Source organism: Abrus precatorius, unplaced genomic scaffold, assembly GCF_003935025.1.
Source record: "Abrus precatorius isolate BTA unplaced genomic scaffold, Abrus_2018 Scaffold4, whole genome shotgun sequence".
NCBI classification, from domain to species: domain Eukaryota; kingdom Viridiplantae; phylum Streptophyta; class Magnoliopsida; order Fabales; family Fabaceae; genus Abrus; species Abrus precatorius.
The window spans coordinates 14,177,257-14,189,096 of NW_020874384.1; the positions used below are offsets into that span (position 1 = coordinate 14,177,257).

The 11,840-nt window shown below is 33.6% G+C and overlaps 1 protein-coding gene and 1 pseudogene across 1 annotated transcript; one reads left to right on the forward strand and one right to left on the reverse strand.

Annotated features, from left to right (window-relative positions):
- Nucleotides 1-662: 662 nt before the first annotated feature.
- LOC113866167 lies at nt 663-3,442 on the reverse strand (annotated as a pseudogene).
- A 4,603-nt stretch (nt 3,443-8,045) lies between these two features.
- Nucleotides 8,046-10,628, forward strand: LOC113865336 (probable receptor-like protein kinase At4g39110). The gene has a single exon (XM_027499810.1). The coding sequence runs from the start codon at nt 8,046-8,048 to the stop codon at nt 10,626-10,628; it is 2,583 nt and encodes an 860-aa protein (XP_027355611.1).
- The last annotated feature ends 1,212 nt before the right edge of the window (nt 10,629-11,840 follow it).

Consider the following 11,840-nt stretch of genomic DNA (forward strand, 5'->3'; position numbering starts at 1 on the left):
TGACGTGATATGGAGAGAAGGAAACGTAAATAATTATAATGAAGTATTCAGAAGAATAATTTAAAAACAGATTTCCATTATGGGCATACACTTGCAGAATGTTGGGTCAAAGCTAACCTAACCACTAGTCTCTCTTCCTTTTACGTTTTTAACCAAGAACATCTTTCATTTAGGTTTTCTGTCTCATAATTCTTAAAATCAAAAGAATATCCCATAATGCAGCTTAAATTCTTCAAATCCTTCTCACTTTAAGAATCGTATGTGATTCAGTTAGTCTCATTTTCGCTTGCGAACTGCTACAAGGTAAAGGAGTTTAAGTTGTGGGCTTGTAAGGGACGATAAATAATTTGGATTTATTGTTGCAGGCCTTCTGGTTTTGAATATTCATATTTTTAGGTATCTTTCAAATTAGCGTGCAAAGGCTCATGCAATTGTCTACTAAAATTAATTTGTTGGATTATAAAGGTTCAGATCCTTCTTTGATAATGGTTCTAGACATGACATTTTGTTTCAGTCAAATGACAAGTTCGCATCTCAGCGATGCTCAAAAGATATATTATCATTCCATTTCATTTTATCAATATAAATGATTTTATCAATTCAATCAAAGCTCAATTGTGGTTAATAATTAATCATCTGAAAGAGAGAAACTGAAAAGGGAAAAGGAAAGTCAATGAGACAACCAAACTAATGCCACTCACCATTAAAAACTAAAATTACCAAATGAAAAAAAATATTAATATCCATGAAGGAGGAAAAACTTTCCTTCAACAGAGCATCAAACATTGCTTGAAAGTGCAATCAGCAGAGAAAACAAAAAAACCTCCAGCCATAATGTAAAAAAAAAATACAGTTCAATTTAGAGCCTACGCTTAAAAACTCTATTGCAAGAGAGGTTTTTCGAGAGGAATTGTAACTCAATTAGATCTTCTATCCAAACAGGTTCTTAACCTATATACAAAATTGCCCTGCTTATAAAAAGAATGGAACTGTTAAATTAGCAATCTGAGTGTGCTCATGCTGATTACTCTGAGCAATTTCTTTTAAACTTGTCCAAGATTTTCTTCGTCTTTTGGCTGTACTCGCAGACATGTTAGTAATTTGAATATCTTTCTTAGAGGAGGAACTATTTCTAATTCTTTTCTTTCCTTCTAACAGGGTTGGGGTATTTGTCCCCAACGGAGTTGCCAAACCATCCACAAGGGCAACATCCTTAGCTACAACTTGTGAAGCAAACACACCAATTTCATTCCCTTCATCTTTGTTTACAATGCCTTTATCCAATTTTGCAGCAGATGTTGATTCTAACAATAGCTTTCAATCTTTCAACGGATAGATTTCTTTTAAATATCCCTTAGGGGTTCCTCTCCTCAGATTCTGATAAAAACAGAAAAGGCACTTGTACACTACGTTGTTCTGATTGATGGTACCAAACTTCTTGCGCTTATGCCTGGCCTTTGATTTATTCTTTTCAATTCTACGACATCTGTGGAGCAGAAAAAGGATCCTGTTTACAGATATTTCAACATGTTTCCAAACACATGCAAAACTATCTTAAAACTTGAGAGAGGCACAAGGAAAAAAAGGGTTGCAACAATCACATAATTTTCACATATTGGATTGTTAATGTGAAACTTAAAGCATGACAAAAATAAAATCATAAGAACAAAGGTAGAGAAGCAAACCTTTGGCAAGTAATGAAAGAAGGATTCGGAAGAACTCTGGTGGCTTCTCTGAAAGCAGAGAATTGGTGGGCATAGAAGGCACCCAAAGAAGGTATAGGGGAGTGACTGGTGTAGGCCCACAGAGTTAGGTTTTTCAAGTGATGAAATCTCAAATTGGACTAGTTGTTAGTGGCTGTTGATGAAAGGATTGTCGCTACTTCTATCAAAACACAAGTAAAATTAATGTAGTACTAGATTGAACTAACCTAAGTCATCTTCTTGTGAACTGAGGGATCAAATATCAAACATGAATTGTGCATTAAGTGCAGCAAACAATAAAAAGAAGGGGAGGGGGGGGAGGCTGTAGCTTTTAGGTTACCAAACATTCAAGTGAAAACTTAGGGAGAGAGAATCAATTAACAAAAACTATTAACCCTTTAACTCATCCATACTGGTTCAATCATAAATTCACTAAGAAATAATAACTCATCCCTTTCTAGAATTCAGTAAATTAGAACAAGCGTTAATTAATCCTAAATTCTCATGCAAGATTAAGCAAATCACATGAACTCTAATTCCTAATCCTGAGAATTAAGCAAATTTAGGATCTAACCCAAAATTAAGCAAACTGAGTTTTGAAACCCTTTTTAAGATCAAAATTTAGATTGATTAAGTAACCACCACCATTTAATTTCTAACTCAATCTTCAAGACATTAGAGGAAATGAAACTCAATGGGAAGGAAATTCGTATTGACAATCAAATTAAGATTTCAAGAATCATTATAAACTTACTAGGGATTAATAAACAAAAATTAGCCTTCAGATGAGATTTAACATTACAAGTGAATAATATTCAGCAAAACCAGAAAAACTGAAAGTAAGCGGAAGGAAAAAAGAAGAACAAAGAAAGAACCTTAGAAATAAATCCTTGGTAGTCACCCAGGGTTCTAACCTAAGCCTCTGCAAAGTGTGTGAAAAGAAAGTACAATAAAAATGGCAAAAAGATCCCTATCCTATAAGTGAAAATCTATTTATAGTAAGGGTAACGCTTCCTAAAGTGATCACTATGACTGCTGAAAGTGTTTACGCGCAGCTCTATGCACTTTTTCCTCTTTGTAGTGATCACTTTAGAGCTTCGTTGGCTAGATAGGCTTGCGCATAATCATTATGGCTACTGAAAGTGATTACGCATAGCTTCTCCTCTTGAATGGTTCTCTATAGTGTTTACTATCACTGGTAATAGTAAACACGCGCAGGCTTGCTTCTTAGAATTAGCTTTGAAGTGATTACTTTAAGTGTTGGAAGTGATTACTTTCACTTGAAACTCGGAATAGCTTGTTGGAGTGATTACTTAGGGTGCTGGAAATTATTACTTTCATCCAATTTTCTTTCAAGAGCTTAAATCCCATGGATTGTTGTCCAAAAATTTTTGTACAATTATTCTAGTGAGTAAAATTGCAAAAGATAATTACAAAATTTATATAAATTGAACCAAAATTAAGAAAGCTGGAATAAATGACATAATTAAAATTTTTATGGTATTTACATTTTCTAACTTCATTTTTTCATTAAAAATCTATTAAAAAAAAAAGTAAAATATTAACAAAATATGGATTCATTAGCTGTCTTACTTTGTATTTTCCCGATGGCTTCTTCCCTCAACGATATCAGAGTGTCAGAGACAGGTTCCAAATTTTTACCTCCTCTTTTCTTGCCCATCACTAATGTGGGAAGAAGAATGCGAACCACAAATAGAAGAATTCTGAGCCACACTCATTTACGGTTGGGCTTTGCAAGGTCTTGTTTCCCACGTAGAAGATGAGATGTGACGACCCATGCATAGCTATGAAGTCAAGAGATTCTGGAATCTCTCTTTCCTGTGCTATCAAGAATAAGGAATAGCCAGTAAGATATTCTTATCCACGCTTGCAAGAGATTCAGTTTAGTGTAAGGTGCAAGGCAAAAGTCAAAAAGAAAATCGAACTCCCAATCAGTCTAAGACTGTGTGTGGACAAGAGTTCCCTCAGGACAGGTTCGAAATCATCCTACAACCAAAATAGAAAATGTAAACGCATTTTTAATATATATCATAATAAGTGTATAACATCTTATAAAACAAAGCAAACTTGTAAAAGATTGTCTAACACAAGCAGAACATAAGAATTTAACCTGTGTAGGGCTTAATTTAACTCTTATTCCGTACATAATTTTTGAATGATCACCACCAAGCCGAGATTTACAAGAAAAAAAAAAAGCGTATGTTTTCAATACTAGGAAAATGCATTCTTCTTAAGATGTACAGCAAGAAGAATTAAGACAAGTGCAGATCTTAAAGTCAATGTTTATTTGATCAAAAAGTCGTGAAATCAATTGGGGTATTTTACAATATTCTGACACATCATATAATAACTAATATTAAACACTTCAGAGTGAGAACTCAGATTCTGAATTTTGTAGAACTCTCTGTAATTGGTAAAAGATCTGCATAATTTTTCACACTGTTGTTACTTAACATTATTGTCGACTTCAATAATAGTCCACAACAAGATCACAAAATGCACAAGGATAATGTACTTATAAACAAAACCAACAACGTGTAATAATTGAAAGATTTACCCCAATGTTTATCAGCTGTGAGGAATTAATTAGAGCCTGTCCAAATCTTAACGGAAGTTTTTTCAACAACTGAACATGATATGCACATACATCATATTACAAACTCAACCAGCTGTGACCAACCTATTTAGAAGGTAACTTTGTCATTCATGAATATCCCTTCAATCTTTAACCGAGTTGTTACATGCTCAGAAACTAAACTCATGCAGGGTCCCTTACATAATTTCTTAGTAATCTAAATGAAAAAGCCGACCTACATCCACTTGCTCTTGAAAATGTTTACAACTGATATAATAAAATAGAATTGTCATTTTATTTTGTGAGCTAATTCATTTGTTTCATGATTCATTGATATTTCTTGCAATTTCCAATCTTCAGATAAATTTTAATTTTAATTTGAACAGATAAATCTTCAGATAAGTTCTTTTGATATTTCAAGCATTATATTTTCTCGTTGCAAGTCAAACACATATATCTCATGCCATATAACAATCACCAAGTATCCAACCCTTTGTTGATTATGCAATTCAAACGATAAGACAATGCTCTAAACATGAATGGTTAATTAAATGAACATGCAAATTTTATTCTACCCTTCTCCAAAGGGAATCAAATATTAGGTAGACATTGTCACTGATTCCATTATACATAAACCAAGATCCATGCTACCTTGAAACTTAAGTTAAATTTAATTTTAGAAATAAAAGAAAAAAGAGTACCTCAGCTAGAGTCGGGAATTTGTCGGCAGCTTCCGCTGGAAGAGAGAGACGGAGAGTGAAACATCAAAACAGTGTTTACTGTGCACAACTCGCATTGCATAATCCTTACTAGAAATACGAACGGTATTTACCGTGCTTACGCTGCGTAACTTAGGATTTGGAGGATTGGAATTAGAGTTGATTTGGGAGTATTCTGATATTGGGATTAGGGTTCCCAGATCATGGATAAAATTAACAGTGTTTTCAGGGTAAGTGTAGCAGGGCTGAATGGGTTATTGTAGTGTTGGCCCAGAAATTTAGCCCTTTCGACACCTCTGATTGTTTTTCAAAAAGCGTGTTATCTACCATCTTTTCCTACTGGTTACGAAGTAAGAGAGCAAATATTAATCACCACATGTTGATGGAATGGCTTGAGCTCTCTCACCTGCCAAAATGTGTTATCCCTGTGTCTCTTTGGTTGATTCTTGTTTTTTATGGCAGTGATTGAAGTTCAAGCTCTGTATATTGCATATTATGTATTGTAAGAATTTTTAGATTTATAATTATGTTGTAAAATATTTCTCTTATTATACATAATTATTATTATTAATTTTAGCTAGATATATATCCTCTCTTCAATTTGTGATACTATAGTTTTCTAAGAGGGTTAACAATATATGTTTTTAACATCATTATTATTTATTACAATTTGCAAAGAAAATGTAAGTAAATCCCATTCATTAAATAATTAAATGCAAGATTTACTGTATTTTCTAACTTTTAATAAATTCAATTAATAATAAAAGAATGCTTCTGAAAGTGTGGTGCTTTTAGTATTTTATAACTTCTTTACCTTGTGTTTCATTGCTGTCATAAAATGTTGTGGAATTTTTGTATAAGAATTCATTAGTTTATTTTCCAAATAACTCTGGGAGTTGGATGGGATGTAGAATTATTAATTAGTCTTATAAGACATTCTTTAAAGATATAAATTTTTTTATTGAAAAGTGTTCATGATATGCTTCCATTGAAGAGGAAGAAGGGTAAAGGTGTAGAAGAAGTGGATGAGGATCATTCATACACTACCACCATGGATAGTAGTCAGCACCAGAAGAAAAGTAAAATAGAGAAGATTAAGGAGAAACTCCTTGTATGAGCCAGTGAATGCTCATCAATATATAATAATGTTTATTATATGTCATCCCATATAGTTGGATTTTGGGAATTTGTGTGATCATTTTTATATTAATCATAATTAACAAGGTTTAATTGTACTTTTAATGTGCAATTGTGATTTTATTTTCTTAATTTTAATCGTTTATATATTTTAAGATTTTCAATTGATTTAATTAAATTTTTTATTCTAATTTTATGACAATAAAAAATTTGTATTATATTTTAGATAAAATATTATATATACCTATATATATTAATTTATAATAATCATATTCTTATCATATTTTTTAATTATTAAATAAAATTTGAAGGTTAAAAATGTAATTTCAACAACTAAAAATTGAAACAATTAATTATAACCAATTAAAATAAGGAGATTAAAATTATACATAAATAAAATTATAGAAAAAAATATAATAATTAGTTATGATTAAATTTATATTATGTTAGAATACATGAATGATAAATAATGAATATATAGAAAGCTACATTAAGTAAGAATTTTGTTGTAATTCTTTTAATTTTGATTTTTTTATATATTTAAATTTCGAACTTGGAGTTTTGATTATTTTTTTTTTAGAAAAGATAAAAGTTATTTATTAACTAAAGGTTTAAATATTTAAATTTTATTATAATCTCGTGACTTAATTTAAATATTGTTTGTTGTGTTTTTTATTAGAAGAAATTAAAATGGTATACTTTTTAATATTATAATGAGATATGAGATGATATTATTTTTATTATCATGTTTTTTATGATCTCATTGAAATATTCGGAATTTTTTTGAGATTAAATATTTATTTTATTTAATTATATTTTGGTTTGTTATCTATATTTTTTTTGCATGAAATATGAGTTTAATATTATATGATATCTGTCAATTATCATTTTTTTACTGTTGATTAAAAAGTATGAAATAGAAATATTAATTTATGAGAAAAAATTATATTTATATAATTTTTATATTTTTTCATAGATTTTAATTAACAGTAAAACATCTTAAAAGAGTGTGTTATTTTAGTGTTTAAAATGTTAAAATCAAAGAACTCATTCACTCAAGTTGACTTTGTTATTCGATATTTAGTTATTTTACCCGAAACTCTTTTCCTGACGAAGAACACAATTGATTTCCATACATGCTTGACACGTTCTCTTTCTCTACGTGCAGTCACGAAAGATAGCATCATAATATACATATACAGCTCTGCATGTCGTCAAATATTGCATCCATCTCATTTTAAATCTCACTTAATTAATACCAGTGCATTTATTTTAAGACAATAAATATTTTTGGGTATTATAAAATAAATAAATAAATAAACAATGAGTTTAATCTATGATTGAGAAAGAAAAACAAATAAATTCGAGTAGTTCATTCATCTAAAAAACTTGAACAATTTAAACTTATTTGTTTCTAAAAGTTTGATTATCTAACAAAAATAACAAAGTAAAAAGTGGGTTATGTTATTGTTAGCTTTATTGTGGTTGTTGATGATGAATGAAATGAAACAAAAAAGTGGAAGATAGTTGACTTGTTCAAACCAATCATTTAGTTTGATTAGCTTTAGCAAAGGCTAAAAAAAGGAAAAGAACAAGTAATGTAGGAGAATCCTCAAAGCACAATGCACCCTCCACATTCTTTGGCTAACTATTGGGAATTCAAAGTGGTGTAAAAGTTGTCATTCCTTCCTTTTTGCCTCCAAAGAATGGTGTTGTTAGCGAGAGAGAATCCCTTATAGGGATCATTAGACACCCTTTTTCAGGCTTTCTTGTTAATCTTGATTTCTAAATAGAAACTCACTGAGCCTCACCCCAGGAGGTATGGGGAGGATAGAAAATAAACAAAGTACCTTTGAAGCACACTTTCTATCATCCTTGAGGTCATCTTTGATGGCTACCCTCCTGGTCATTTTCTTGGCCTTGTCCTCATTAGGAAATGCACTTTCTACCTCATCCTTCATTCCCAAAGACAATTTTCTGATTGATTGTGGTTCAGATAATGCAGCCACACTCCCTGATGGAAGAGAATTCAAATCAGACCCTCAAGCAAGATCCTTCTTGCAAGCCAATGATGAGTACATGGTCTCAGCAGATGGTGTAAATGTTTCCTCCTATCCCATATATTCAAATGCAAGGATCTTCATTCAGGAAGCCAAGTATTCATTCCATTTGGTTCAACCAGGATTTCATTGGATCAGGCTCCATTTCTATCCCATCAAGAACAATGTCTTTGATCTTCAAAAGGCCACTTTCTCTGTCTTCACAGACACATATGTTCTCCTACACAGCTTCAATGTTAACAACACTGAAAAGGCAATCCTCAAGGAGTACCTCATCAATGCAACTGAACCTCAATTAACCTTGGCATTCATTCCCCTCAAGAATTCAGCTGCATTCATCAATGCCATTGAGGTTGTTTCAGCTCCTGATGACTTGATCTTTGACACTGGATCCGGCCTTTTCCCAGTCAGCGAGTTTGGCGGCCTCACGGCTTATGGTTTTGAAGCTGTTTACAGGCTCAACAATGGAGGGCCCTTGATCACCTCATCAAATGACACCCTTGGAAGAACTTGGGAACCTGATGACACTTACCTCACAAACAAGAACTTGGCAAAGAATGCCTCTGTGGCTACCAATGCCATTAAGTTCCCCAAAGACAATCCAACAATTTCCCCTCTCATTGCACCACAAACTGTGTACTCCTCTGTCACTGAAATGGGTGATGCTGGTGTCAATCAGCCAAATTTCAATGTCTCATGGAAATTTGATGTGGATGATGCTTTTAGCTACCTTGTTAGATTACATTTCTGTGACATTGTGAGCAAGGGCCTCAATGAACTCTACTTTAATGTCTATGTTAATGGGAAGATGGCAATTTCTAACTTGGATTTGTCAGCTATCACTGGAGCCTTGGCAACCCCATATTACAAAGACATTGTGGTCAATGCAACATTGATGTCTGAAGGACTAACAGTTCAGGTAGGTCCAGCAAATGCGGATGGCGGAAATGCCAATGCCATTTTGAATGGTGTGGAGGTCTTGAAGATGAGCAACTCTGTCAACAGTTTAGATGGAGAATTTGGAGTTGATGGAAGAAGGATAGGTGGTTCTAACCGTGGCACGGTGGCAGCAGTTGGATTTGCCATGATGTTTGGAGCTTTTGTGGGTCTTGGTGCTATGGTGATCAAGTGGCACAAGAGGCCTCAAGACTGGCAAAAGAGGAATAGCTTCTCTTCATGGTTACTGCCTCTGCATGCTGGTGACACAAGCTTCATGAGCAGCAAGAACTCAATGGGAAAGAGCAATATCTTCTCCTCATCAATGGGATTAGGAAGGTACTTCTCCTTTTCAGAACTGCAGGAAGCAACCAAGAACTTTGACTCCAAGAACATCATTGGTGTTGGTGGATTTGGCAATGTCTATTTAGGTGTGATTGATGAGGGGACTCAAGTGGCAGTCAAGAGAGGAAACCCACAATCAGAACAAGGCATAAATGAATTCCAAACTGAGATTCAAATGTTGTCCAAGCTCAGGCACAGGCACCTGGTTTCCTTGATTGGATACTGTGATGAGAATGATGAGATGATCCTGGTTTATGAGTACATGCCTAGTGGACACTTCAGAGACCACCTCTATGGAAAGAACATGACCATGACTCCTCTTTCATGGAAGCAAAGGTTAGAGATATGCATTGGAGCAGCTCGCGGTCTTCACTACCTTCACACCGGCACTGCACAAGGCATCATTCACCGCGATGTTAAGACCACCAACATCTTGCTTGATGAGAATTTGACAGCCAAGGTTTCTGATTTTGGACTTTCAAAGGATGCACCAATGGGGCAGGGTCATGTTAGTACTGCAGTGAAGGGTAGCTTTGGTTATCTTGACCCTGAGTACTTCCGGAGGCAGCAACTAACTGAAAAGTCTGATGTGTACTCATTTGGGGTAGTCCTGCTTGAGGCACTATGTGCAAGGCCAGCCATTAACCCACAGTTGCCCAGGGAACAAGTAAACTTGGCTGATTGGGCAATGCAATGGAAGAGGAAGGGCTTGCTTGACAAGATCATTGACCCTCACCTTGTTGGTTCCATCAATCCTGAGTCTATGAAGAAGTTTGCTGAGGCTGCTGAAAAGTGCTTGGCTGATCATGGAGTTGATAGGCCTTCAATGGGAGATGTTCTTTGGAACCTGGAGTATGCATTGCAGCTTCAAGAAGCCTTCACGCAAGGAAAGGCTGAGGATGAGATCAAGTCTTCTGCAGCTGTTCCTACTTCACCAGCTCCACAAACACCTTCCACCCCCTCTGATGCTCCAGAAGTCATTAATGCTCCACCAGTCAATGATGCTCCACCTGTGAATAATGCTCCATCAGTGAACAACACTCCAGCCGAAGCCGAAGCCGAATCCGAAGCCCGTGCTGTTGATGACCATTCTGGAATGTTTGCCCAGTTTGATCGCCTTAATGGCAGGTGAAAGCAAAATTTGGTTCCATGAAACCTGGACTGCTGCAAATTTGATCATCTCAAGGAGCTTTTATGGTAACTTTCTCAAGGTTTTTTGGCCAAAAATTTCCTGTATAATGGTGTGATATTCTATGGGTTTCTCTTCTAGGTACTCCTGCTCACTTGTCTGTCTTTTTGTATTGTGTGTGGAGTATTGTCATGATAGCAAAAATTGTATCAGATATTTTATACGATTGACTTACTAGTTTGTAAGTACATATATATGCATTCAACAGTACCATTATTCATAATTAGTCCTATATTTTGTTATGTAAGGGGTAATTGTAGAAACTAGCTTCTGGCAGGTTGTGAATTTGAATTGAATTTATCTGCAATCAGCTAATAAATGTTGTAACAAAGACTTGTTTCGATTTTACAAAAATAGTCTCCTTTTCTCAATTGACCATTAAGAATTTTAGTGTCCAAGTTCCACCTGGAAGAGAACAAACTAGGGCATTTAAAATCTAAATTGACATTTTCAGTCTTGCTTTGTTCTTGTCACATGTAAGATGGTTGAATCAACTAATCATCTTTTTATTATTATCATATCTTAAGGAGAAAAGTGAAAACTAAGGGCTTGTTTGTTTTTTCTTTTTAAATAAGTTTTTTGTTTTGAAAAAAAAAACTTATTTGTTAATGTAAATTTTAAAAACTAATTTAAAAATAAATTTTTTAGTTTTAAAACTGAAAAATAGAATTACTAACAAAGTGTTTTTGTTTTTATTTTTCTGTTTTTCTTCCTAAAACTAATGATAGTTTACTAAAAACAGTTTTAAAAATTAAATTACTAAAAAAATTTGATTTTTATTTTTAAAAATTGTTTTATAAAATTGTTTTAAAATATAATTTTTAAAGAACTAAAAATTAAAACTAAATCCAACAAGTCCTAAATGCACAAGTCCTTGGTTTTCTTCTTGAAACCATCCTAAGCATTGAATGATCAATCCACAACAGGATGAAAAAAATAGTCTTCTCTTGCATGCTGTGCTTTGCCATATGATAAAAGCAATAAAATTGGAAATGTCACCTATAACTGGAGATATTAAAACAGTGATAATACTCTATTTTTGAATAAGCAAGTTCCTTAAAAACAAAAAGTACTCATGAAACAGTGTTATCCCTTAAAGCTTTTTTCGATCAAAAAATGACACAAGCAAATGAATAGCCCAAAGACGCTTTATCT

Bases quoted from the DNA above. Each gene is read 5' to 3' on its own strand.
- LOC113865336 (XM_027499810.1), top strand. From the start codon at position 8,046: ATGGCTACCCTCCTGGTCATTTTCTTGGCCTTGTCCTCATTAGGAAAT.